The sequence below is a fragment of the Hippopotamus amphibius genome, chromosome 15 (genome assembly GCF_030028045.1).
Source record: "Hippopotamus amphibius kiboko isolate mHipAmp2 chromosome 15, mHipAmp2.hap2, whole genome shotgun sequence".
Lineage (NCBI taxonomy): Eukaryota > Metazoa > Chordata > Mammalia > Artiodactyla > Hippopotamidae > Hippopotamus > Hippopotamus amphibius.
Window position 1 is genome coordinate 50,381,134 of NC_080200.1, and position 27,922 is coordinate 50,409,055.

Genomic DNA, 27,922 nt, shown 5'->3' on the forward strand with positions numbered 1-27,922 from the left:
TGTAGAGATAATCAAATATTAAACAATATAATATTTTTCCCAAAGCTGAGGAAAAACATCAATGATCAGACTGAAAGGACTCCATAAAACATTAAAGTGAAGGAGCCTGATTTCTAGAATTATTATCACAAGATTTTAAAATTACAAGGACAAGATCTTCTGTGTTAATACTGTATAACCAGATTTTTTTTTTTTTACTCTAACCAAATGAAGATCAGGTTCTGAGTAGACTTTTCAGTAGCAATATTAGGTGTTCAAAGAAAATGTCACAGTTTCTAAAATTTTCTGAGAAAAAAATTATTTTGTAACATAACATTATATATCTAGTTAAAGTATCATTTAAGACATTTGAAGAAAGCTTTACTATAAATCACAGAAAAATAGGGAGAAAAAGTAATTTGAAGGAATTACAGAATATGTGGAGGAAAAAACTCATAAACAAGTACCAGTTTCCAGGGACGTAAGACTAATATATATTAATATATAATTCAATATTAATTAACATATGTTTCACTCATAAAATAAAATAGTTTACCTTTCTGGCTAGCCATTGCTGCCTAACACCATAAAATTTAATGACTTGCCACAACAACAGTGATTTTATTATTTGGCATAGTTCCTGTGATTCAGGATGTTGGGAAGGACTTGGCTGGGTGTGTCTGGCTTAGAGTTTCTTGTGAAGTTTCAGGCAAATGGTAGGTGAAAAGCTAGAGTACTTGGGATGGGATGGACCTCTTTCTCTATCTTAGGCTCTGTGTTTCTCCATGTGGTGTCTCCATGCCTAGATGGGGTTCTTCAGAATCTAGGACAGCTTCAGGACAGCGAGACTGCTTACATAGTGGCTCAGGGCTGTAGTCCAAGGGTTACAGCTCATAAAGGAGATATCTCTTTACTTTTTCTGACTCAGCCTCAGAAACCATGTTTTATCACCTTGGCTACATTCTATCTGTTACAAGATTCAAGAGGCGATGAACTGAATTCCACTTCTTGTTGGGGCTTCAAGAGGAGGGCTATTGGGCACGTCCTCTTGACTAAGGAGTAGCAAGTTCTTGGAAGAGGATAAAGAATGGAAATATTATTGCAGTCACCTGTGGAAAATACTATCTGCTACATACACATAATTTTTTAAAAAATGAATTCACATAGAAGAAAAAAGTTGTATTTGGAGTTTAAAGATATGATAACAAATATAAAAATCTCAGTAGATAAGGTGGAGAATAACATTCAGAACATTATATTAGGAATAAAGCAAGAAGGCAAACAGATGGGAAATCAGAGCTAAAGGACAATGAAATTAAAGGGGAAAACAGTGAGGACCAATATCCAAAAAATAAGAGTTCCAGAACAAGAAAAATGAAAGAGAGGGCATATAAATGAAAATTCAATTAGAACATCCAGAAATAGAATGGTATGTGATTGAAGAATGAAAGGGCCTGGTGCATAACCTGCAATTTTGATAGAAATGTACAAACACCAAAGGACAATACCATACATTTTCAGAAATCTGGACAGAAGATTCTACAAGCTCCCAGAGAAGAATAGCTCCATGGGTCTCGTACAAAGATCAGGCATCAGAAAAAATACAGATTTCTTAGCAGCAATACTACAAGGAACAGTCAAGAATTATCCACGCTCTGGTTATATTAAAACTTCTGTTGGCTGCACTGTCTTCTCAGCACTTTGCATTCAAGGATACTGTCTCCCCAGTCACTGTTGTGCACATGTGAATGTGTTACATCAGTTCATTTGTAACTTTAGTGCAAGCAAAAATCAATGCCCCACTTGTGATTTGAATGAAAGAAGAGCAGCATGCAATGATTCATCTTTTGTGATCTGAGGATGACCCTGGTGCTGTTATTTACTGAAGACTTTGTGCACAGTATGGGGAAAGTGTTTCATCATGAAGAAGTGTGTATGAATGGATAGAGAAGTTCAAGGAAGGTCACACAAGTGTTAGCCATCAAGAAGGAGCAGGACGCCCGTCCACATCCATGGCTGATGACAACATTGAGTGTACCTGTGAAATGATTCTGTTGAATAGATAAGTGACCGTGGATTATGTGGCAAATCATTTGTGAATCAGCGATGGATCTGCCTATGAAATAATCCATGGCAGACTTAGGTTTCGAAAAGTTTGTGCTGAAGCCTGAGCTTTGGATTAAACCCAGAGGACTGCTATCCAAGGGTATTGTGATATTGCATGACAATGCACATCTGCACACATCTGCCCACATTGTGAACACTCTGCAAAAATTTTGTTTTGAGGTGTTAAAGCATCCTCCCTGTAGTCCTGAACTTGCTCCATCAGACTTTCACCTGTTCGGTCCCCTGAAAGCAGCCCTAAAAGGTTGAAGATTCACTTCTGATGAAGATTCACTTCTGATAAAGAAGTGAAGACAGCTGTGCATTCATGGCTCGCAGCTCAGCCTAAAACTTTTTTTAATGAAGAAATACAAAAGCTTGTTGACAGGTGGAAAAAGTCTATTGAAAAGCAAGGAGCTTATGTTGAAAAATGATATGTATTTTCTAAAAGTTAATTTAAATAAATTCTACAGCCAGAATGTGGATAATTTTTGACTCGCCCTCATAATATGAAGAAGGTGATGGAGTATTGTATTCCATATTCTCAAGAAAAGTAATATCCAGCCTTGACTTCTTTGTCCAACAAGAGAATACATGTACATTCAATATTTGGATTTCACATCAAAAATCTGAGTGCAAAACAATGAAAAAAAGAAAACATACTAAAGATTGGAGAGGCAAAGGATTCTGATGAAGAAAAATCAAAGGCTAACAGCTGTAAGCAAAGTTTGAATCCCAAACAGTCCCTTTTGGAACATGTCAGAAGGTTCTGGAAGATTGTCTTCAGAAAGATGAAAGCCGTTTAGCCTTATCACCCTGAGAGGAAATTAAGGCAGTTGCGGAAGAGTTTGTGGTTGAATTAAAGGAAAAATATCACAGGAGATGAAGAATTTAGACAATTTGTATTTATGAGGAAAAGAGAAAGTAAGAGCGGGGACAAAGATGTTGTGTTGGAAAGGAAAATTACTCATTGTGGGACTGGAGGAATAGAACCAAAATCAACTTTGTGTTTTTGAGTCTACCTTAATTATATGTAAAAAGAAAGGTTGAAACTAATATTTAGGGTAAGAAAACATTTCCCTTCTTCCCTTCTAGGTTCTTTGGCCTAATTACTAAATTGACATATAACAGATTAACAAGAAAAAAACAAGTTTAATTTTGGATGTACCGGAGTCCTAAAGATACGAGGCTCAAAGAAGTGATCAAAGCAAGCAGCATTTATACCTTTCAGACAAAGAAACATTAATTTGTGAAGAATTGCCAAAAACAAAGGGGCTTGGACTCTGGGTAGTAAATTAATGAAGAAGTAACAAGGTTTGTTTACACAGCCTTCTTGGTCCTGAATTCCCTATCTCTGGTAATAAGGATGCCTTCTACCCTCCAGGTTCAGGAAGGGCAGCCTTCACATGGGGAATTTATTTCCAGCTTTCAGGGGGACAAAGGAGGGTCCAAATGTCCCTCTTGCGGCAACTGTTTCTTGAGTAACTTTAATTCAAAATAATCAATATACCGAAGTGACATATTCAGTGCAGAGCAGCCTGCACTGAATCCTATCAGGCCCCTCTACTGAAACTTCCCTGGAATTTTCACATATTTAAAGCTAAGCTGATGACTGTGGAGAACAGAAATCATTTAGTAGCTGAGTGGTAAGAGGTCTGCAAAGGGAGAAAATAAGGTAGATTAGAATGAGAATGAAAAAAAAAGAAGGATCAAATGGAAGCATATTTCCCCACACCTCATTAAACCAGCTTCCCACTCCTAGGAATAGGTCAGTCCAATAAAATGGCTCTGCTTTATTTATCTGATAGAGAGTGTTAATGTTCTCTTTTAATAGATGTAAGTTAGTTACTCTTTGTCCTGTTTGATTTAATACAAGCAGAATTTTCCCCAATAATTGCATAGTCTCCTCCTTGCTGTCACTGTATTTATTATGGGCATGCTGATTTGGAATTCAGCAGAGGCTAAGCGGTTCACTACTGACTGGAGCAGTGCTGAAGTTCACATAGTGGTTTTCAGCTCTGGTTCTGTTACTGTAAAAAGTTTTAAGATTGTTTTTTCCAATTCATGAGTTCCAAAGCTTGAGAATAAGGTCCTCAACAATGCAAAGAACTTGGAGTGTTGATATACAAGCCAATTTTCTATGATTTCTCATCCAATCCATTTATGTGGCATGCCTTTATGGACAAAGGAGCTCAAGTTTGTAATTTGGCTGGTATTCAAGGTAGAGTTTTATGGTGGCATAAAAAGCTAAGTGTCTGAGTCCATAACATCCTGACCATTTAGGTGGGAATGTTTTATATATCTTGTCGCCACATAAAATAAAAAGACCAGTGTGCTTCATAAACCAGTCAGGGTGGAATCTCTAATTTCCCAGATCTGGGGATTCCATGCTATTAGTTTTCACATATCTCTATTTTCCATGTACTCCTGTCAGTTTATAAGAGAAGAACAGGTTGTGGAATATCTGATAGAGGAGGCCTGCAGTTTGGCTTTGGCAACTACTAAGTTTAGTTTTGTCATCTGGCCAAGGTCGTCCAGATTTTTGGTCTACCTGGGTATAGTTTGGGGTATTGGACAGTCTAATCAAAGGAGCAGCTGAGACACTCCAAGTTGTGCAAGGATGACTTGGCATTTGGTGATTCAGTAAACATCTGTGCCATAAAAGGTAGTGCTGGCATCACTTTTCATCTCCTTGACAGGTTTGAAGATGCCATCTATGGAATCAAGCCACAGAGTTTGACTGCAACATGGCCCTGGTATGTCACCCAGGGAGGGTCCAGTGGCACGTCTGTTTTCAATATCAGGGGAAAAGATTTAACCTATTGTCTTTATCAGGGCACGGAACAGTCCTTGAGTTTCTAGAGAGGTTTTCCCAGGCTCAAATAACTCACTAGAAGAAGAGGCAGACTGATGTTTTCTAGCCGTGGTTACCATACCCTGGTGTTCCTCCCCCTTCCATACTTAGTCCGCTAGGTATTCACGTCGGCAGGAATGAAAACCAGCTCAGATTCTTTTTCACTATAGATGTTTACATAACCAACAGTCAGCTTGATTAGTTAACGTGACCAGGGTTTGGTAAACTGGCATAAGGGGATGTTTGGTTTGCCCCTGACTTGTTGAAAAAGTAAGGGTTAATAAGAGCAAGACACAGGTTGAAAGAGAGCCCATTGTGGAAGCATAAAGGGGGAGCAGGTGGAAACAAGTAACCTCTAGTCAGCTTTCTAATAAATGCTAAATTAACGTGGAAGGAAAAAAGTGTTCATTAATAAGAAAGATGCTTTTTCTTTGTTTTATTTATTTTTTTGCTTTGTGTGTGGAGAGTCTTTAAAGGCAGGGAATAGGTGAAAGTGAAGTTTCTTGATTCCCTGATCTAGGGGAAAATTGTCTAATTCATGATGCCATCTGCTTCTGGAGGCTGGGAACTGGCTCTTGAAAAGCTTACTTTAAGGTCTCCTGTAGCAACTGTCTCCCAATTGTCAGATGATCTGGGTGTATTTTGGTGTGGTTTGTATGAATCCAGGAGGATTTTTCTTTTATTTTGATGGCAGAGTAGGTGGTTAGCAATACCTCATAAGGTTCTTCCCAGCTAGTTGACACTAAGTGTTTTCCTCTAAAGACCTTGATGTACAACCCAGTCTCCTGGTTGAAGGGATGGCAAGGCTTGTCAATCCGTCGAGATCATGCCCCTTTCACCTGTTGGGATATATGCTCCAAGATACTAGTTAGTTTTGTATTAGCTAGTGATAGCATCAGATTGTTCATGTAAATTTCCACAATATTCACTTAACCCAGGAATAGAAGGTTTAGTAATGCCAGTAGGCATAAAAATTTAGATACAAAGAGGACTTTAGGAAAGATCTCTCAATAAATGGGACTTAAATGGCCAAAAGCAGTACCCTTGGCCCTTATAAAGTTCTGAAATACTCCAAATAGGTGACATGGATTAACTTGTTTTGAAATAATGTTTGGACACCTGATGCCACAGGGTCTAATTGGTATGAGAAATATGTTACAGGATGTATCTGAGACACAAAAGTTTGTCCTAAAATACCTGCAGCGGTCCCATTATTTTCATGGCAGTAAAGATGAAAAGGTTTGTCAAAATTAGGTAAGCTTAGAGCTAGGGGTATGGATAATGTTAATTTTAAGGCTTCAAAGGGGGTTCATGCCTCTGAAACTCAGGAAATTGGCTCTGGGTGGTGTCTGGAAGGAAGGCATCAGAGGTTTAGCAAAGGCAGCAAAATCAAGAAATGATTGGCTGCAGTAACTAGTTGCTCCTAGAAATTTATATAATTTTTTCACTTGGGGAAGAGAGATGGACAAAATTGACTCAGGAGTTTTGGGGTGAGCGTTTGAATGCCCCATACCTGAATCTGGGTCCTTGGTGGGTAACAGTTGTTTGCACCCATTGAAGTTTAATTCTGGAGGCTTTGTGGACTCATCTAACCGGTGCCCTTAGGTCTCTAGAGACCAAAGAGTCCCACAAATTCAGATGGAAAAAGTGAGCTACCTATCAAAACAAAATATAAAATTATACTGGATGGCAGCTATATGTCCTTAATAAATGGATATATATATAGTTTCTTTCTTTAAGGGAGTAACAGAAATGTGTTTTAATTTTTATTTAATTTTGATGGAACAGAAGGGAAACAAGAATTCAGTTTTGGATCTGTTAAATATGAAATGTCAATGAGCCATTCCATTGCGACATCAGCTAGACAGCTGCCTATTCAGAGCTGAGGTTGAGAGGAGAGGATTGGGTTACATACATACATTTGGAGGTCACTGTCTCATACATTTCATTTAAAGGAAATGAAAGGTGAGTTTTAGAAGGGAGCTGAATAGCAACAAAATGTACAGCCCTAAAATATGCCTCCTTGGCCTACTGATTATTTTAAGCTGGTTGTTTTTGAGAAACAGCAGACACAAGTGAAGCGCTGAAAACCAAGTACAAGTCACCCCCATTCAGCATATTTCTGAAGCTGGGAAAATTCTGAGGGGTTGAAATGGGCCCATTTTTCCTGGTTTGTCATGATGACGGTGAGGAGTTCTCTTACATAGCAGGTGAGGAATTCTTTATTCAGATGTTTGGCAAAATTTATGCTTCAGAATTTCCGCATGGCATGTTTCATTATGAAATACCTTAAGCTTTCAAAAATATGCAATCTGTCAACATGAAACTGCTGTGGATATGAGCTTAGAGTTTCAATAAGACAGTAAAGCACTTAAGAGATCAGCAGTCAGAGATCAGTATGCTAATTATAGGCCCCCCAGGTATCCGAAGAAGCTGAAGCTTGTCACATTAACTTCAGGACCCATAGAAAGGTCCCAGAAATTTTTATTTAATTGACTGAGGGTATGGTACAGGCATCAGGGTTTTTTAAAACTCCACCAGGTGCTTTTACTGTGCAGCTAAGGCTCTGGAGATATATACAATACATACAGTTTTTGAGAATAAGAAGTGTTCATGTTTAAGATGATACTGTCTCTAATTTAATCTGTAAATCCATTGCAATACCAATCAAATTTTTAGCAAGATTTTTGTTCTTTATTTATTTTGTTTTGTTTTTTAATAGAAAGTAACATGTTGATGTAAAACTACATGTAGTAAGGACCAAGAACCCCCAAGAAAAATTTTAAAGGACAGATAAGGAAGCGTACTTATTTCAACAGATATTAACAATCATTGCAGAGCTTCAGAAATTGTGTGTTATTAGTAATAATGCTATATTTGTGCCTATAGACAGATGGAACAAAATAGAAGTCTCCAAAATACATCCATGGTTATACAGAAAATTTTGTTTCTTGTCCCTCTAGAAATGTCCTGAGACCCAGGCTGGCCATGGCCCCGACACAGCCCATTTTCAGGTCTACAGTGTGTCTATGGGTGACCACGACCCTTCTCAAGGGTGCTCCAGTCTTGCCACTGGGCCTTGTAGCCCCATGATCCAGGAGGAACAGCCAAGGCCCAGAGCAGGCCTGTGCTGGCTGGGGTGGCTGGTCACGTGTGACTCATCCTGGGATGCAGTCCAGTCGGGGCCTGCCTGGCTCTGGTGGGTTTGGAGAGTGTCAGGGATGTGGGCCCCAAGGGCGAGGTGGCTCCTAGGGGCTGGATGTGTATGGCCCAGCATGATCCAGGGCACCACATCCATCCTGGGCTTCTGGGTGCCGAAGGCCATGAGCGAGAGTTGACCAGGATGATGCTGAAGACCAGGCCAGTGGCCAGGTTGTTGAGGAAGTCCAGCTTGGTGTGCTTGGTGGAGCTGTTGAGGCTGTACTTGACAAGGAAGATGAACACCATGCCCACACAGGTCTGCAGCACCAGGGAGTTGGAGAACTCAAGCTGGGGCCCTGCTCCATGGTGGTCTTCAGCTGGGAAGCAGTCACCATCAGCAGCCTGATACAGCATGACTTAGGCCTTGGCTGTGCTCTTCCTGTTGACATAATGGTCAAAATAAATAAATAATAAAACATACCTGTGCTTATACAGAAAAATTTTAGGTAACTTGGAGTTGAAATCAATGGTTTAATAAATATTTATTGTAAGTCCTTACTAGAAAAAATTAGATCTGCTCCTAACTCCACACACACACAGTCACACACACACACACACACAGTCACACACATGCACACACACACAACATTCAGATGGCAAAAGTGAGCTACATGTCAAAGAAAAGCTTTAAAAATATTAAAAATGAAGAGATTATATGAAAACATATGTATGACTTTGGGTTAGGAAATATTATAAATTATTGATAAATTTAACATTGACATGAAACACTCTCTAGGACAAAAGAAACTATTACCAATGTTAAAAGAAACATCCCAGACTAAAAGAAGAAATAGGTGATGATATAGCAACACATTATTAATATTCAGTTATATAAAAAATTTCTCACAAATTGAGAGGAAAATGACAGAGCAAGAGAAACACAGGGAAAAAAGCTGTGAAAGCACAAAAGAGATACACAAAATCGCCTATAAAAGTTAAGTGAGGAAGTGTGTCTCATTCAAAGGAATAACAAGTGCAAGAGTGGGAGATGGAAATAAACTTAGCATGTTCAAGAAACAGCAAGGCCAGTGTGAGTTCAAGTTGTTAAAGGGAGAATGGAAAGAGTTGAGGCCAACATGACAGGGCAGGGCTACCTCACAATGAATGTTGTAAACAAGGGTAAGGCATTTAGACTGTGTTCTAAATGTGGTGGGAAGCCATGGGAGGACTTTGAGCAGAGTAGTGGCATATACTGATTTGCATTTTTCAATGATCACAGTGACTAGTGGGTGGAAAGTAACTATAGAAGGATGGAAATAGAGGCCGGGAGACTAGGTGGAAACTTTAGTGACAGATTGTAGTGACTTGTATTGGACTGGCAACAGTGGAGGTCACGAGAAGCAGTTGGAGGTATATTTGAAGTCCAAAAGGATTTGCTTATGGAATAAATTGGTAGAGTTAGGGGAAAAATCAGTCGTCCCTAGGATTTCAGTTTGAAAAATTGTCTTGATAATCCTGCAGTTTACTAAAGTGAGAAGAGTTGATTTGTGGGAAAGGTGAGATGAAGCATTCTGTTTAGAACAAGTACTGTTACTCACAGTGCAAAAATATAAAATATGGAAGGAAAAGATGCACACAAATTTCAAGAAGATGATATGTAAGATGTAAGGAAAGAAATGAAAGGGCAGAGCAGGCTTCAACTGATGAATTACCGTTTCTTTTAATTTTATTTTCTTTCTTAAAGCAAAAAGGATCTGACATAAATTTACAAAATATTGACATTTATGGAACCCTGGCACTCACTTGTTTGTTTTGTTGTTCTCTATGTTTTTCTTTATATTCCATTACACTGGCATCCATTTCCTTTGGGAAGTATAGCCAGACATACAAGCCTAGCACTGATGGTGGGTGAAGGTGGGACGCCATCAAGATAAATTATGCTAACTTTGTACTGAGGAATAATAATCATACAGAAAAATGTGCATATCAAAACTGCACATTTCAATGTATTTTCACAAACCAGTTTAAACTTAGAATTCTTTAAAGTTTTACTCCCTCTTCTTTTTATCTATTATGTTATTGTCATGCATTTTATTCAAGCCCCCAAAGATATTACTATTATTGTTTTATATATTCAGTAATCATATTTACCACATAATTACAGATCTGGTGTTTTCAGTTCCTTCACGAGTTTTATTTCAGATCATTTTCTTCTGTGAAAACTTCAGCTTAATATTCCTTTTACTGAATGCCTATTGGGGTAAATACCCTTAGTTTTTGTCCAAAACCATACTTATTTCACCTTGCTTTGAGAAGCCTATTTTTGCACAGTGTAGAATTTCAGGTAGCTCATTATTTTCTATCACTGCTTTAAGATGTCTTTCCATCATGTTTTGGCTTCTATCATTTCTTTTCAGAAACGCAATCAGACTAATACTTGCTGCTTTGAAGTTAATGTATCTTTTTTTGTTCTTGAATACTTTTACAGTTTTTTCTATGTTTTCAAATTTCAAAAATGTGACTATAATGGAATTATTTGTTGTTTTACTTCTATTTACCCTTTTGGAGTTTTTCAGATCTTACTGAATCTGTTTCTTGGTATCTTTCATCAGTTTTTAAGAATTCTTACTGTTTTTTTCCTTCAAATATGCTTTGCATTCCATTCTTCTTTCTCTCTTTCTGGGAATCCAATTTCATGTGTGTTGCAACTTTTGATTCTGTTTCACAAGCATCCAATGATCTTATCTATTTTTTTCTCATAATATCTTCTCTCTGCATTTCATGTTTGTATTATCTATATACCTAACTCCATGTTGGCAATCTCTGTTTACCTTCCAAAAGACTAATCTTATGTTTTGCTGTATCCAATCTGCTGTAAAAACTCTCTATATATTTATGAATGTCAGGCATTGTATTTTTGGTTTAGAATGTTCTTTTCATTCTTTTCTCAATCTTCATTTGTCATCTGCTCTTTCCACCTTTTCCTTACATTTTTAGATGTGTTATGCACAGTTATCTTTCAATTTTGTCTACTAAATACAGTATGTTAATCATATACAGTCTTTTTCTATTCTGTTTTTACTCATGTATAGGTCCTATGATCTTGCCTTTTTACATGGATAGTAACTTTTCCTACCATACATTATGTATAATGGGTTTTTTTCACTGGAAAGAATTTTTTGACCATTTATTGGATTATTTGCTTATCATCTGTGATCATTAATTTTATGTGTTAACTAGGATGTGGTGACCAGTTGTTTGGTCAAACACTAATATAGATTTTGCTATGAAGGTCTATTTTTTAGATGTGATTAATCTGTATAATCACTAAACTAAAATTAAAGCAGATTGCTCTCTATAAGGTGGGTGGGCCTCATCCAATCAACTGAAGACCTTAAGAGTAAAAACTGAAGTTTCCCAAAGAAAATGGCTTCTGCCTCAAAAGTGTAACAAAGAAACTTAGCCTGAGTTTCTAGCCTACTGGCTTGCCCTGTGGATTTATGACTCAAGATTACAAAATCCACTCTTAACCAAATTTTGAGATTGCTGTCCTTCCCTATGGATTTCAGACTTTGTAGCTTCCACAATCTCATGAGCCAATTGCTTAAAATTCTCCAATCAGTAGGTAAATGTATAGAAAAATAAACAGACATATACATATATGTATGGATACATATATATATATAAAAACAGATGTATATATATATATGGAGATAGATAGATGATAGATGATAGATATATGATAGATTTCCTATTGGTTCTATTTCTTTGATTACAAGACAAATAATATATCACTACATTTCAATAAGGGATTGAAGAATATCAGGCAGAATTGCCATTTGATAAGCCTATGTCTACCACTGTTTATCCCTTTTCCAAGAGGGTGAACCCTTCAAGTGAGAGTGGGTCCTCTCTCTTTTGCCCACCAAGTCTTCAGGATATTTAGTTCCACCCTTCAAAAATTGTCAGCTTAGATCTTTAATCGTTGGCTTGATGCTGTTTCAACATTGACAAAAGTCTCCAGGAGGGAATAATCTGTGTATTTTGCCACTTTGCATGAAGAAAAACATCTCTATTGCTTTCTTTTCTCTCCGGAAGTGTCCATTTTTCAAGGCACCAGGTCTGTATTTGTAGCCTATAGAGGCACTGAGAATTGTTGAACACCCCTAGGTGCAAAGTCCCTGTAGGTCTTCAGGTTCAATTTGACATTCTCTGGAGGGCTTTCAAATTTCACCTCTTCATGAGTCTTTTTTTTTTGAACCTAAGAACCACCAGCCTCTGGGAATATGACAATTACATTATGGCTTTCAGAAGCTTTCAGCCTGGCCCTTCGCCATCTGCAGATTCATAATTCAACAAATGTTTTATGGAAAGACTGGCAATGCATTTGAGGACCTTCATTTTCCCAGCATTTTCACTCCACTACTGTGTGAATTCTAAAATCTTTTCTTATTCCTTTTCTTCTAGAAGTACCCTCCTCTTGGGACAATCACAGATTCTTACCTCCAAACCGGGGCTCATAACTAGCAGATTCCCTTGGGGAAAAAACAGTTGCCAGTCCTCTGTTCACCTTTGAACAATCCTCCCCTCTCCTCCATTCAGTTCCTGTTGTATACACAGCAATTTGGCCTTGGCAATATGATATTTTTCTTTTTTTGTAGTCCAGCTGGATGTTCTATATGTTGTCAGTGGGAATGTCATCCTGCTATTATTACCTAACTACCTTATCCTACTCTTAATTAAATTACAGATGTCTGCAATGACTTACCATCCGGTTTTAGAGATAAATTTGGATTTGCATTTCTATCCCTGGCTCTTCACTGAAAAATGTAAATATGTCTCTTGGTAATATATATCACATCCCACTGATCCAATCTCATAGTTAACTGGAATTTCTATCTAATTTATAGCCCCAAGAAGAATAAGATTTTATTTACGTACATTTATACTTTCAATGTAGAGTAATTACTAATCCCCACTTTTCATTATGGACTTCTAATTCCATTCAGAAGAATTTCACTTCTTTCTAAAAAAGTAGCACAAAATGAACTCTTTATTCCTCATGTCTGTGGCATTTGACTCTGATGTCCATTTCCTTCAATTAATAAATAATTGTTATATACTGTGAAATGTTAGGAGTCCATAAGAATAGAAAACTTGGTTCTCATCCTCAAAATATATTTGTAGTTCCATAAAGACTTACAAAAATGATAGTTCAAAATTTGTAGTGGTTATAAAATTTTACATGTAGATACATATATATAATTATATATATAGTATATATATATCATATTATATATATATATATATCAATTCAGCCTTACAAAAGAGCTTGAAAAAGTGCTTCGTATAGGAGATAAGACGTAAATAGGATCTTTATCAATGAGTAAGAATTTTCAGGGTGGATAAATCAAGGTAGCAGGGAAGGAGACAAGTTGTAGAGGCATGATACTGTCAGATAAGTTTGGGGGCTAGGTTTCCTCATTTGATGAAGATAGCTTCTCTCAGCCAAATGAGCAATCCCCTTTCCTAAGGAGAGCATCTACCTTGATTTCTAAATTCATTTTTTTTTTTTGGAATAGAAATTTTTAACTTAGTGGTCTATGACTGTATTTGTACTCCCTGATACTGCATATAACATTGTTTTTGTATTTTACATACACACACGATTTTTTGGTGGGGGGAGGTAGGTAGCGTTCATAGCCCTTTTTCAGATTCCTGTTTCAATCAGTACCTTAAAAAATCCAAGAAATGTTAAGATCCAAACCCCTTTTCATTTTCTCAGCCTCGACCATAGCCCCTACAGACAGCAGGCAGCTGCCTGGTCCTTATCCTTTAGGCACCTAATTATGTACTTGTCACTCTATAGTTTTCAAGATAAAAGCAACTTTATAAGCTGTAGAAACCCAACAGCTTCAAATACTGCTTCTGTAGCAAAATCTCCAAAACTTTTAAGTCCTAAAATGGTACATGTAGAATTCTCATTACTCTCCTTAATTTAGTTTAGTTAATTCAATTCAAGAAATACTTATTTAAATAAACTTCTTCAGTGAATACGTATCCCTAGCCCTCTCCTTCCTTTCATCCTTCTATCATTATACCTTTCTTGATTAAAAGGAGGAAGGAAAGATTCTCAGCTGCCTGTGTAGCCCATAAAAAAGAGATGATCAACCTTTATTATTTCTTCTCTGATTTCTGTAGACCTTATTAATCAAAAATGAATCTCTTGGTTTTAAATATTTTGCATTTACTTAACAATTTTTAGACATGTATTTACGCATATTCCTTTATTATAAATCTAAAACACTTAAGAAGATTTCAAGTTGTGAGAAAAAATAAGGTGTGAAATGTTCAGTCATTTTCACACCACAAAGGAATGCTTTGCATAATTTAGTGATCTTCAGAACTATAAGAAGGAAGATGCCAGGCTTCTAAAAGAATATGAACCTTCTCTAAAATATTTCCCCAATAACTTTCTTTGGAAAGGAAAACTAATATAATAATTATAGAAAGAATGTGTCTACTGTATATTACACATACCGTTTAAGATTGTGAAGCAGATAATGCCCTATAAGTTTATGGAAAACTTAAATAAGTGCTTTCAATGTTGTCTTGGTATCATTGCAGTACCAGGAAAGAAATGTATGAGTTGAGACACTGTAAGATGTGCATTAGCAGCAGTCCTAGCAGGAGCTGTCTTCTAGAATTTTATAGTACTCTCTGCTAAGAAGTCTGATGTGCTGTAGGGTCTTGAGTAATTCCTAACAGAAATTAGAAAGTCCCCCAAACTTCAGGATGGTCCCAGATTGGACTGATCAATCAGGGTGGCCCAAAAGCAGGAGGCCAACTTTCAGTAGGCTGCACTCTCAGAAGACCAAACAGGAAGAGGAATCTCTAGTTTTTGAATCTGGACACCCCCTGGAGTTTGTACTCTCGGGGGAGATCTCTCCAGAAAACTCTGTCAAATGTGGGAAACAAACCACTTAATGTTTTACCAGACACTAAATTATACAGACAACATTGTCCATCAATCATTTAACCCTCTATACTTGTCCTGGTCCCAGAAAGAAATGTTCAGAAAAGTGTTTAGTAATCTAAGTTATGGAGTATTTTTAAATTACCGCAGTTGTTTTTATAGTCCATTCCACTGATAAGCTTTATTTCTCCTCTCTGTTTCTATTTTTGAAGAAAAAATTGTTTCATTGGGATTCATAAAAATTGATGTATATTTTTCTATATCATTAATGTTAAAATAATGCTCAGTCTTACTCTGTAAACTTCACACACTCCAATTCAAGATTTGCCCCCACTCTCTCCCTTTTTTCCCCTAGTCTGTACAAAATAACTACTTATTTATTTCTGACCAGATTGTGTTTACTTGCTTTAACATGCTTTCAGCTGTTTTCTGGTGCTGGACCATCTTCACTGATATTTTTTTATTGGATGCAAATTTAAAGTTTCTTGATTCAGTGCCTTATTTTCCATTTGATATTATGTTACTCACTAGAGCAATCAGAGCAAAATGCTAATGATGATGGTACCAGAATAGCATAGCATATTTCCCACATTCTGGATTTTTTTTAGAAAACAAATATAGACTATATTGGCTGTTTGAAATAACAGCAGGTGTAGAATTATCACTGTACATTAGAAAAAGTATTCAACAATTTCTGATATTTTGAATTTGATGAACACACAAAAACAAGAAATTGTTAAACTCAGAGAGTGCATCTTATAGTCCTTTGGATCCGTGTATCAGAATGTACCCTTCAAAGAACTAGTCTAACCATTACAGATACAGTCCTAATATAATTCTACAAACATAATTCTAATCTTCTCTACTGTTTTTCCCAGCGTTGGAGATCAAGCCAAATACCAATGATGACCAATATCCAAAAGTGTAACAGTATTCTGAATGAGAAAGAATCTCACACAGCAATATAAATTCCTCTGAATCAGACTTTTATTGGAAGCTTTGGTAGATACGGTTCTTTATGTTTTAAAACTTGTTCATTTTTCTTCTAGCCAAGGGGGAAAATATAAGATAAAATCTTTTTTCAGTTATCCTTTTGGAAACAAATTACTTAAATTCCCTGTACTTCATAGATCGATACTTTGATTTCTTTTGTAGCATTTCCAAACTTAATGTGAGGAACTGAAAAATAAAAATGAACTGATATTAAGAAGTAAAAGTTGCAGCAACAAAGCACAGATCCTGAAGTGTAATCTTAATTTAACTCCTGTGTGATTAAAAAATTGATTGGATCTAATTTCTTTCTCTTAAAAGTAAAGATGACCTTAAACTAGATAAGCCACAAGACCCCCTTTTAGCTTACAAACTTTGAGACAAATATCTTAAAATGAATGCTTTACATGAAATGTTATAAAAACCTGCCACATTTAAAATTACTAAGCTTTCTTTAATTTGTTGTTAAAATATTTATTTAAATTCAATTGATTGTTTAGTTTTAATTATTAAACTAATCACTATAAGCAAAGGAGTTGTAATTAACCACATCCAAATTTTAAAAGTTAAATAATAGGAAAATGACTTTCAAATGTGCAGCACAGTACCAGTTGTTCTATTTTCATTAATTGTCATGTATCTTTCCATGTCCTTTATCTGCTTGTGAATTTACAAGGAACACAGCAGGTTGTGAATTTTTAATAGGCTTTCCTCAAGGAAAGAAAAGGTCAGTATTAACATAAAATTCTTCTTAAAGATTTGTGGCACAAATGTTTCACACCGGAGAACAGGTGTTACTAAGGAACTAAAGCCACAATAATCTGACATTTTTTCTTTGTTTAAAGAAACCTTAATATCTCACATAATAAAATAGCACAAGGTCAAATCAATATAAAATTTATTTCAGAGTAGATGCTGTAAGTTATTTGGCACTTGATCTGTAGTAATCCCACTTTTCTGTAACATGAACAACTGATTTTGTTCAATTAAATGTTTAATAAATCCAAGTATTGGTAACTAATATCCAAAAGAAGAAAGGAAGAGTAGTGAGAAAGCTACAGTTATAATGACTAACCCCTGTCTGATCATTGTTCAGTAAATGAGTTGGAACATAGAATAAAATTTTATCACACACACAAGGAATGAGAGAGAGACAATACTGGGGTTAGGAGGGAAGAGCATGCAAAGGAAGAAAAAAACTAAAAAATAGAGACTTAAAAAGTAGAGGAGGAGCTTAGGCAGAGGACTATAACTAAAGAACTTTGTCCATTTGTCCCTTTCTGTAACATTTAGGAAATCAACATCATTGTACCCCTTAGTAGTTAACTCTTGTCTCCCATCAGGTTCATGTAGGGATGAAAGCAACTTTCCAAGTCTCAGGACATCTAGAAATGAATCTCTCTGCCTTATAGTATATATCTATTGTAGTCTTTTTACCTGTCCAATTCTCAAATTTTTTTTTTAAGATTTTTTTTATGTGAACAATTTTTAAAGTCTTTATTGAATTTGTTACAATATTGCTTCTGTTTTATGCTTTGGTTTTTTGGCCACCAGGCATATGGGATCTTAGCTCCCCAACTAGAGATTGAACACACACTCCCTGCATTGGAAGGTGAAGTTTTAACCACTGGACCACCAGGGAAGTCCCTCAAATATGTTTATTTAAATAATATTTTGATAAACATAGACTAATGTCAAGCCCCCAGATATGGTCATTTTTGTCATTTTATTCTAGTATTAGTGTTCCATTGCTTCACTCTGTAAGAAAAGAAAATGCTTTTTCTTTTCTTTTATGCAAGCCTTCATAGTTCAAGAAAAATGTATTATGTCTGGTTTCTTAATATCCACATTTATAAATTCATAAATCTCATTTGTTTCTCTTAATAATGAGAAGGTAGAAATCCTTTCATTCCTGATTCACGAAGCCAACAGTCCAACTTCCAACCCTCATCTCTTTGATTCCCAACTATCATGTTCAATTTTCTAATCCAACAGAAACTCGCATAGTATGTGGTCCAATTACAAGATTTAATTTTCACTCTCTGTAGTATAAGTGCAGGTTAAAATCCTGCTGTGATTCATATTCCAAAACTGGGCTTTATAAAAATTAAAATCTCACCATACTAGCAATCATTTTTTTTTTTTTGCACGTCTACCCAATTAGAAGAGCAGAACTGGTCTTAATGATTCCCATCTTGCCTTATTTCCTTCTCCACTCTGAATCTATGTTCTATATTCATCCAGTGTTCTTTATGAGATGCAAAATTTGTAAAATTCAAAAAAAATTCCCAGGTTTAAGCCTCTATTCATTCTTTATCTCATAACTTAGGTGATATCCTCACTCATTCCCATAGGCTAGTTTGGGGTTGTCCTGTGAATTTCCAGTACACACTTGTGTCTGAATCTTCCATAGCACTACGAAGGAACTGGTGATTTACTTTTAGCACTACCTGATTCTTATGAGAGTAAATAAGTATTTCTCAATTAAAATTGTTGAGTGAATAGACAATAAACATCATAACTACCTAGCACAAATCACAAAGTTATCTGGTCAGATGATTGATAATATCAATAATCTTTTCTTGAACTATTTTGATTCCCAGACAGAATAAGAAATATGTAATGCTTATATCTGTCATTTAGAAAAATGTCACTGTATTGCACATTCACATAATTGAAAAGTTACCCAACTATGTGCCTTTTCAATTACTAAAAAGCTTCAATCTTGTGACATTTTGAGAGTAGGTCCCTGGACAACACAGTCATATGTTACTTCTGAGAGCTGTTTAGGTAAAAGCAGATATTTCTTGTTTTTCAACCTTACTTTATTGTTTATGAATAGCTAAAAATGCAGTAAAAAATTACTTGTTACCTGACTTCTATATCTTTTTCTTCCAAGTGCATAATCATTTGGGTTTTTTTTTCTATTATATCTGTAATAATGAGTTATTTATCCAGAAATCAGAAAAATGGAGTTTGATCCAAATTTGATGGTTAAATGCTGATTACTACAAACCATTAACCAAAAACATAGACTGCTTTTGTAAACCCAGCAGTAACCAGTAATACAATATATTGGGGGGCAGGGTAAATATTTATTTAATTTAAACAATTTTGATGTCCACAGAAAATGTTTTAACAGCCAAGTTCATTGACGTAAGCTCCTATAAAGAAAAAGAAACTTTCAAACAAAGAAACAAAATTCTACTTTAAAGAGAATATAATCAGCATAATATTTCTACAGGTAATTAGATAAATTTTTTTGTTGATTTATGTAATCTAAAGAGCAAAAATAAAACCTATTTAGATAAATATCTAACTCTAATATTTTGCATAATTGAAGGATATTGTCTCCAATTTTTATTTCTCTAGGCTACAGGTCACTATGCATATTTTGATTTATGACTACACTTTATTATGAATACAGTAAATTCCCTACATACGAACGAGTTCTGTTCCTAGAGCACATTTGTAAGTTCAATTTGTTCTTAAGTCTAACAAAGTTAGCCTAGGTATCCAATAACACAATCAGCTATATTGTACTGTAGTGTAATACGTTTATAATACTTTTCACACAAATAATACATAAAAAACAAACACAAAAAATAAAGAAAACATTTTTAATCATATAGTACAGTATCTTGAAAAGTACAGTAGTACAGTACAACAGCTGGCATACAGGGGCTGGCATCGAGTGCCAGACAAGAAGAGTTACTGACTGGAGGAGGGAGAGGAGGTGGGAGATGGTAGAGCTGAAGGATTGTCAGCAATAGGAGCCAGAGGGCAGGCTGCAATTTCACTCACGCCTGATGTTGATGGAAACCACCTTTGCATCTTTGAAAGTTTGCAACTTGAAAATTCATATGTAGGGGACTTACTGTATTAAAAAAACCAACATGTTACAAGTGAACTTATTTACAAAATAGAAACAGACTCACAGACATATAAAACAAACATTGTTACCAAAGGGGAAGGAGGGAGAGGGATAAATTAGGAGTACAAGATTAACAGATACATACTGGATTAACAGATACATACTACTATATGTAAAATAAACAAGGATTTACTGTATAGCACAGGAAACCATATTCAATATCTTGTAATAACTTATAATGGAAAATAATCAAAAAAGAATATATAACCAAATCACTTTGCTATATACCTGAAACTAACACAACACTGTAAATCAACTATACTTCAATTTTAAAAAAGACAACGTGCAAGATGATGTCTGTTATAATATATGCTTTGAAAATCTACACTTTTTTTCTATTTCTTATCACATAAAAAGCAAAATAAAAAATTTAAAGCATAATTTCCTACTGCAAATAATCAAACTATGATCCTAGTGTTTAAAAAAAAATGTTTATTAGTTGGGTGATACAATTAGAGAAAAACTTACAAGCCTCTTGTTTTACAAAGTCATGCTTTGTTCCTCCTACAGCTAAGTCTCTCCCTTCAGGGTAAGGATTCCATCACAGGCAAGGGAATATTCACATCTGGTACCATTACATTCATTTTTTCCAGATCATCCTCAAAGTACTTGAGACCCATTATTCCCTGTCCAAACATCCTTGAACTTGCTGCTAGATTCTAGAGAGTCTCTTCTCTAGGTCAGTCTACCAAAGGCCAGATTTACCCTTTGTTATATGCACCCTTAATCCTGAGGGCTGGCCTAGTGTGCATTTGTTAAAAAACAATATACAGCTACCCCTCCACATCCATGGGCTCAGTGTCTGTAGATTCAACCAACTGCAGGTGGTAAACATAGTGGACAATCCGTGGGTGGTTGAATCCATGGGTGCTGAACCCGTGGATACCGAGGGCTCACTGCACTACGCCATTTTATGTAAGGGACTTGAGCATCCTCAGATTTTACCATCTGCAGGGGTCCTGGAACCAATCCCCCATGGATACCACAAGGTGATTTTAGATGGTATTTGCCCATGACACATGGGCTCCTGGACAAGTGTTAGCATTGGAATGGGATGTGCAATAGGCTGAGATATCCATGTGAATGCATGCAAAGCTCTTTGACGTGATGACTCGATTCTGGAAGATTACTGTTGTGAGCACAAACAAGGAGGCAAGAAAGAGGCTTGCCCTGCATTGCATTGTTTCTGCACAGAATTTGTTGTTTGCGGTTAAAAGGATAGATTTGACAAGGTAGGAGACTAGATAGCATATCTTATTTTATAGTTTATTAACTTGATTTATAAATTTAAAATATATAGATAGGTGTTATATAGACATCTATTCATACTTTTGCTCCGAACCCCACAAATATTTCTAGGGCAGTTGCTATCTTTCATATGAAGCAAAGAATGACAGATATGGTTTCTAACATAGGAGCTGTGTCTCATGGAACTTTGACTGTCTTACGGTTCTTAAGATATTGCTAATTCCCCAACAGAAATACAATAATTAATAACAAGTATACAGGAGATAAATTTCCTGCATAATATGAGAGTAAAAGAATTTTCCACTCACGGAAAGAGATGAGAGAAGAAATGTTTATACCAGCATGACTTATGTCTTATGTCTTTGTCAGGAGTTATTTGCCTACAGAAATGGTTATTTACCAAGCAAAGCAAACAAAGGAGCTGTGTTTGGTTTATTTTTATTACTTTTTTCCATTAAGAATAAAAATCACACTGATATGTAAAAGGCTAGTCCTATTGTTTAAAGTTTATAGATGAGTGTGATCATACGTATTCAACTCTCATTTCAAAAACTAAGATAACTGACCCCATTATTCAAGGATGGGACTTGAGAGACCTTCTTTGAATTCTTTCTGCATTATGTACCTTTAGACATTATCATGGAGATGTTCATTTTTATTTCCCTAGCTTCATTCAGACCAAGATAAAGGAGATGGATCCCTCAAATATATTTTATCTGGAGATGGAGCTGGTACTCTTTTTATTATTGATGAAAAAACAGGTGACATTCATGCCACAAGAAGAATTGATAGGGAAGAAAAGGCCTTTTATACTCTACGTGCACAAGCTATTAACAGAAGAACTTTGAGGCCAGTAGAACCGGAGTCTGAGTTTGTGATCAAAATCCATGATATCAATGACAATGAGCCTACATTCCCAGAGGAAATTTATACAGCGAGTGTTCCTGAAATGTCTGTTGTAGGTAAGTTCATTTACAATGTTCGTGACAGTATTCAAAAGTATAAAAAAGAATTATCAAGAAATTCTTAAAATATTATGATCAATTAAATCTCTGATTCCCTGCTAAGAGTACATATTTAATTTTCTGAATTACAAAATGAGTCAGGAAAAAAAAGATTAATGCATTTATCAGTTCCTATGGGTTTGTAAATTTCTACAACACAATAAATAGGCACTTCCTTAAAAAATCCAAGAAAATACCATTGACCTTCAGTAGAAAACTATGAAAATGCAAATTTTTGTCACTTGGATTTGGAGAACAGCTGTGTAAAATCCTGACTCAAAATATATCCTAAGTACACTTAGAACATCATATATGTAACATAGAGTCTTTACATATGTACGTTAGTCATAATTTACCTAAAGAGTTTGTCTGGATTATTTAGATGATATGAATGTTGGAATTAATTAGATTATCTAATACTTCATATTAAATATTATAAAACATCCTTTCATTATAAGCATTATATATAAAACTCTGCTGATATAAATCTCTTATTCAAATAAACCAGTTGAAAATTAACAGCTAATCACAAACTGATATAGAATTTAAAGTTAGATTGCAGAAGCTGTAAAAGAAAAGGCAAGAAAAAAACTGGAAGTATAACATTCAAGAATTCCCTTTTCAATATAAATAACTGGAAGTTGTATCTGTAGGCAAAGAAAGTTGATTGATTTCATGTTTTTGCTAAATAGAGAACCACAGAAAATTAAACATCAAGAAACAATGATAACATTTTTAGAGATATGTATTTGGATTTATAAGAATAGATTCATTTCTCAAATGTGGGAGAAATATAAACTGGTGAAACAATTCTGATATTTTTTCCTTGTAACAATTATCATAGAAAATTTCCAACTACATTTCTCAAAAGCATTTCAGGGATTATTATTTAATATTTATGTACTAAATCCCAAAGACTTTTGGCAATCACCTTAATATAAAGCCCTTTTATATATTTTGAACTTTATTAAATGGCTTTTAATAGTTCATGGGACTTGGGATCATCTTGGATTGTTTCTAAATTTAGAATTTAATATATTCATAAAATTGTATTCTAGAGCAGATGTTAATTATTTTTATAGTTAATTAGTGGAGAGAGGGAAAGAAGAGCATACTTACTCCTTTGCCCTTTAATGAAACAAATCTATTATGTGAAAGTGAATTTAAATATCAAACCTGAGCATTTGTAAAGTGTCTGCATTTATTATAATTTGATACACTGTAGCATTATCTATTGCATGCATGAAAATACACCCATTGGCTAAATAAAATATGTTGTTGAATTCAAAGTTTACCTCTAATATGCTATATATATATATACCCATATATATATATAATTTTCATCTAAATTATATATAAACATTTCTTTAAGAGGTCATTATTAAAGCCAAAAATCATTCAAGTCTTCCATGAAAACCAGTGCTTTTGCTCCTCCTTCTGGTACTGTGCAGAACTAAGCTGAATTTGGATACTTCAGGTACTTCTGTGGTGCAAGTCACAGCTACAGATGCCGATGACCCTTCCTATGGGAACAGCGCCAGAGTCATTTACAGCATTCTTCAAGGGCAGCCATATTTCTCTGTGGAGCCTGAAACAGGTCAGGAATCGTGAGTCAGTGTTTGTTCATTTAGTAATCTTTAGGATCTTTATAAATTAAAAAAAAGGTGGGAAAATAAGGACAAAACCCTAACATTAAAATTCACAAAAAGTGATGATGGAGATTAAAGATTTAAGATTTAAGAACTCAAAGTTGAATGAGCTAATGGGAATGTACCTGCTTTTATGTTTTTACATCTGGGTTTAGGGCACTCGACAGCACATATGATATCCTTTGGGAAATAGGAAAACAACACATTGGAAAATATTTACATAGAATCAATTTTACCATTTCTAGACAATAAAAATTAATAGCAAAAACATTTTCATCTTTCAAAAATCACTACTTTGGATTTACAATTTGTGAGCTTAATCAACTAGTAGTTGAGATTTTAATGAGCATAATAAAAGTTTTTACATTTTCTTCAAGGTATCATCAGGACTGCTTTACCAAATATGAACAGAGAAAACAGGGAGCAATATCAAGTGGTAATCCAGGCCAAAGACATGGGCGGCCAGATGGGAGGCTTATCAGGGACCACCACGGTCAACATCACGCTGACAGACGTCAATGACAATCCACCACGCTTCCCCCAGAGTAAGCTGTTTTTAATGGTCTTTCTTCAGGGCAAATGCTTTAGAGTTAAAAAAAAAAAAATGAAAAGAGGAGAAGAAGCAATTGCCAATCATTTCATTTAAAACAGACCAAAAATGTGCTACCAAAATGAAGAAAAAAAGATGTATATGCTGATGAAGTCACTGTTATCAAAAGATAAGAAAATATTTCAGACATAGTTCATTCAGAGACATAGGGATCTATGATTACAAAACCTCTCTCTCTCTCTCTCTCTCTCTCTCTCTCTCTCTATATATATATATATATACATACACCCCACATCCATGATTAACATCTCAGAACTATTTCTATCAGTTAGCAAGGAAATGTTTTATTTAAAAAAAGTTATACTTCTGCAGTGAATGTGTTTATTTCCAATTAGAATTTAATAAGGAGGATTCTAACTGGAGGCTAAAATTTTTCAATAAAATAACTAATTTGTCATATTATAAGAACTTAGAAAGAACTACATAGGGGGAGCTTTACAAACTCATCAGACTTCCATTTAATATCACTGTGTTAGACTTGCATGTAGTATCTGTGTTTGGAATAATAATCATACTAAAACATTTTGTATTTCTAATTTATTTATAGATTTATTTTGTGGTTTAGAATGAACCCTTCAAATTTTCAAAATGGTCAAGAATAGGTTAAGAACCATTAGCTTCTGAGACAAAATTACTTTTATCTATTCTTTCTTACACAAATGGACACTGCCAAGACTCAGCCAATTTCCTGCTAATCTAAAATACCCTTTGCTTCAAGATGGAATCTCACATTGTTAGGAAATGTGGCATACAGTGCAGGCTTTAGAATGAGCTATGTTTTTAGTTTTTAACATTTGCTGTATATTAACTTCTAAATTGATCTCCCAATTTTAGTTTGTTTTTTTCCTTAGATAACTTTGTGATAAAGTATTAACATGTAAAAAGTAATAGCTTTTTATGATATTTATGTCTCTAACCATTAGACAGAAATAATTATAGCCTAAGAATTCAGTGTATTATTTTGACTTTTTAAAAGCATTTCACCTCTTTTCTTATACTATTTTTATCTAACTTTGATTATTAATAGTGCATGATTTTAATTAAATTGTTTAAAATCACGTGTGTACTGCAAATAATGGCAGAGGTGGTTTGAAATCCATGTCCAACTCCAGATGTACACCACAATATATGACAAAAAATTTTAGAGCACCCTGTATCCTGTCTCATTATTTTTTAATTATAGATGGAAACATAATTTATGGATTTTTATTTTCTCAATTATCTTTTCTCCTATGAATATTTGCAACCATATCTTACTATTGGGAACACTCAGTCATGGCAATTAGAATGTTACTTGATAGTCTAAGTCATCTAACCTGTGGAAAACTAACTTCTAATTTCTCATCTCATTTCATTAAATAGCCAAGCTTTGGAGAGAGTTCCATAGTTTATGAAGACCTTCATATGTAGCACATCATTGAAACTCACAGCTAACTTGTATAGACTTATTGTTATTATTGTTATACCCAATATACAGAAGAAGTACAGGAGGATCAGGGTGGAAATGATAAAGAGAACAAACCAATACTGCCTCTAGAAATAGAATAGAAATATGTGCCACAAATGTAATTTTAAATGTTCTATCAGCCATATTAAAAAATTAAAATAAGCAGGAGATATTTATTTTAATCATATATTTTAACCCAATATTATCCTTTAAACATATCATCAGTGTAAAACTTATTCAGATGTTTTACATTCTCTTGTTCCATAATTCTTTAAAATATCCTCTTTCATCAAGTATTTTACAGTTACATCAAGGCTCAAGTCAGACTAACAACAGCTCCCATCAACAGCTGTATGAGGATTAGTGGCTTGGCCAGTGGCTGCCATATGGGACATCTCAGGATAGACCGTGGAGTCACCCTCATGAGTCCCAATGCTGTCTTCTTCACTTAGTAGCTTTTCCACCTTGGTCCATTAAACTGACCTCTTACTAGAAAGGTGGCATTTCAGTGCCATTCAGTACAGCTGGATAGCAGTGCATACCCCATGCAGTGGAAGACTAAATAATTTAAAGTATATGAAGCACTTGATTCAGTGGCTGGAACTAGTGTATTTATGTGCTCAATAATATTGATTTGTGCAAGAACTGCTCTATAATTATTTTTCAATATTTTAAAAGTAGAGTCAAAACTTAAACTTGCATGCAGATTGATCCAAATTCAATATTTCCTAATATGGTACACCTGTGGAAGATAAAACACCTCAGTCATTTGGAGGACCCAGGGACAGATGAAAGCCCACCTGTCCTCCTTCATTGTTTAGCTTATTTATTTTGTGGATCTATAACAACCATTCTCAATCAGGGACAGTTTTGTCCCCCAAAGAACATTTAGCAATGTCTTAAGACATGTTTGTCTCAACTGGTGGGTACTACTGGCATCTAGTGGGCATAAGCTAGGAATGCTGCTGAACATCCCAACAATTCACTTGATAAAGAATTACCTGGCCTGAAATGTCTTCAGTGGCAAGGATGAGAAACTTTGATAGTGAAATCAGAAATTCTTTTATCCAAAAATATTTATTGAGAACATCTTGCACCAAACACTATTTTAGAAATAAGATATATGAATATTGTAAAGAAAAAATATGTTTTTTGTCCCTATGACCTTTCATTAAAGTGGAAGAGGCAGATGATAAGTAAGGAAAAAATTCTATACATAAAAGGTATTGGCTCAGTTCTGGATAAAAAAGAGGAACATGAGTGTTCCAAGGGATAGGATAAGGGAAGGTCTTGCTCAAGAGGTGATATTTCATCCAAACACTGCAAGATGAGATAGACCCACCATAGAAAGAGATGGGAAAGTCCTTTAAGCAGAGAGAACAACATAACAGAAGCCCTGACTTGGAAGTTGAACAATGCTGAATGGAAGTTGAATGTCAAGAAATAAAGACCAGTGTGGGTTGGATCATACCAAACAACAAGGAGGTTGGTGGGAGATTAGATCAGAGAGCCCTTGACTCACAGGAACATTGGCAACAGTGAATTATTTGGATTTAACAAAAGCATACCTGTGTGCCTGATCTAGGTTACCATGTGGTCTTGCGGTTTCAGAGGTATATAAATACGGGAACATTAATAGGACATGTGCACCTTAGGATTCTAAAAGAGAGGCAATGGCTTAGAAGGTTGGGATGCACCTGAAAACTGAGTTCCAAAAGTATTTTAGGTTCTTTTGCTCCAGATATTAAATTGTATTTTCACTATGAAAACAATATCTCTGTTGCAATTATGTCAGAATCCTGGGTTATTTCATGTGACTTTAATTTTAAAAACAATTAGTGAAGAAAAAATATCTGTTGCTTACCTTCCAGTGATAGGCACTGTGTTTGCAATAAGCACATGAAGGTTAATAAGTTTTTGTTACCAGAAGGGGGACCCTTTCCAGGGCCGGAGAGTGAACTCTCGTCGAACACTCAGAGATGAATTG

At 35.2% G+C, this 27,922-nt stretch overlaps 1 protein-coding gene across 3 annotated transcripts in view; it reads left to right on the forward strand.

The window, feature by feature from the left end:
• Window positions 1–27,922, forward strand: part of LOC130836615 (cadherin-10) — a 168,760-nt gene that overhangs the window by 98,746 nt on the left and 42,092 nt on the right. For all 3 annotated transcript variants that reach the window (XM_057708931.1, XM_057708932.1, XM_057708933.1), the window contains 3 exons: window positions 21,893–22,187; window positions 23,707–23,826; window positions 24,256–24,423. In XM_057708931.1, coding sequence (XP_057564914.1) covers window positions 21,893–22,187; window positions 23,707–23,826; window positions 24,256–24,423 — 583 coding nt within the window. The remainder of the gene's footprint in view (window positions 1–21,892; window positions 22,188–23,706; window positions 23,827–24,255; window positions 24,424–27,922) is intronic.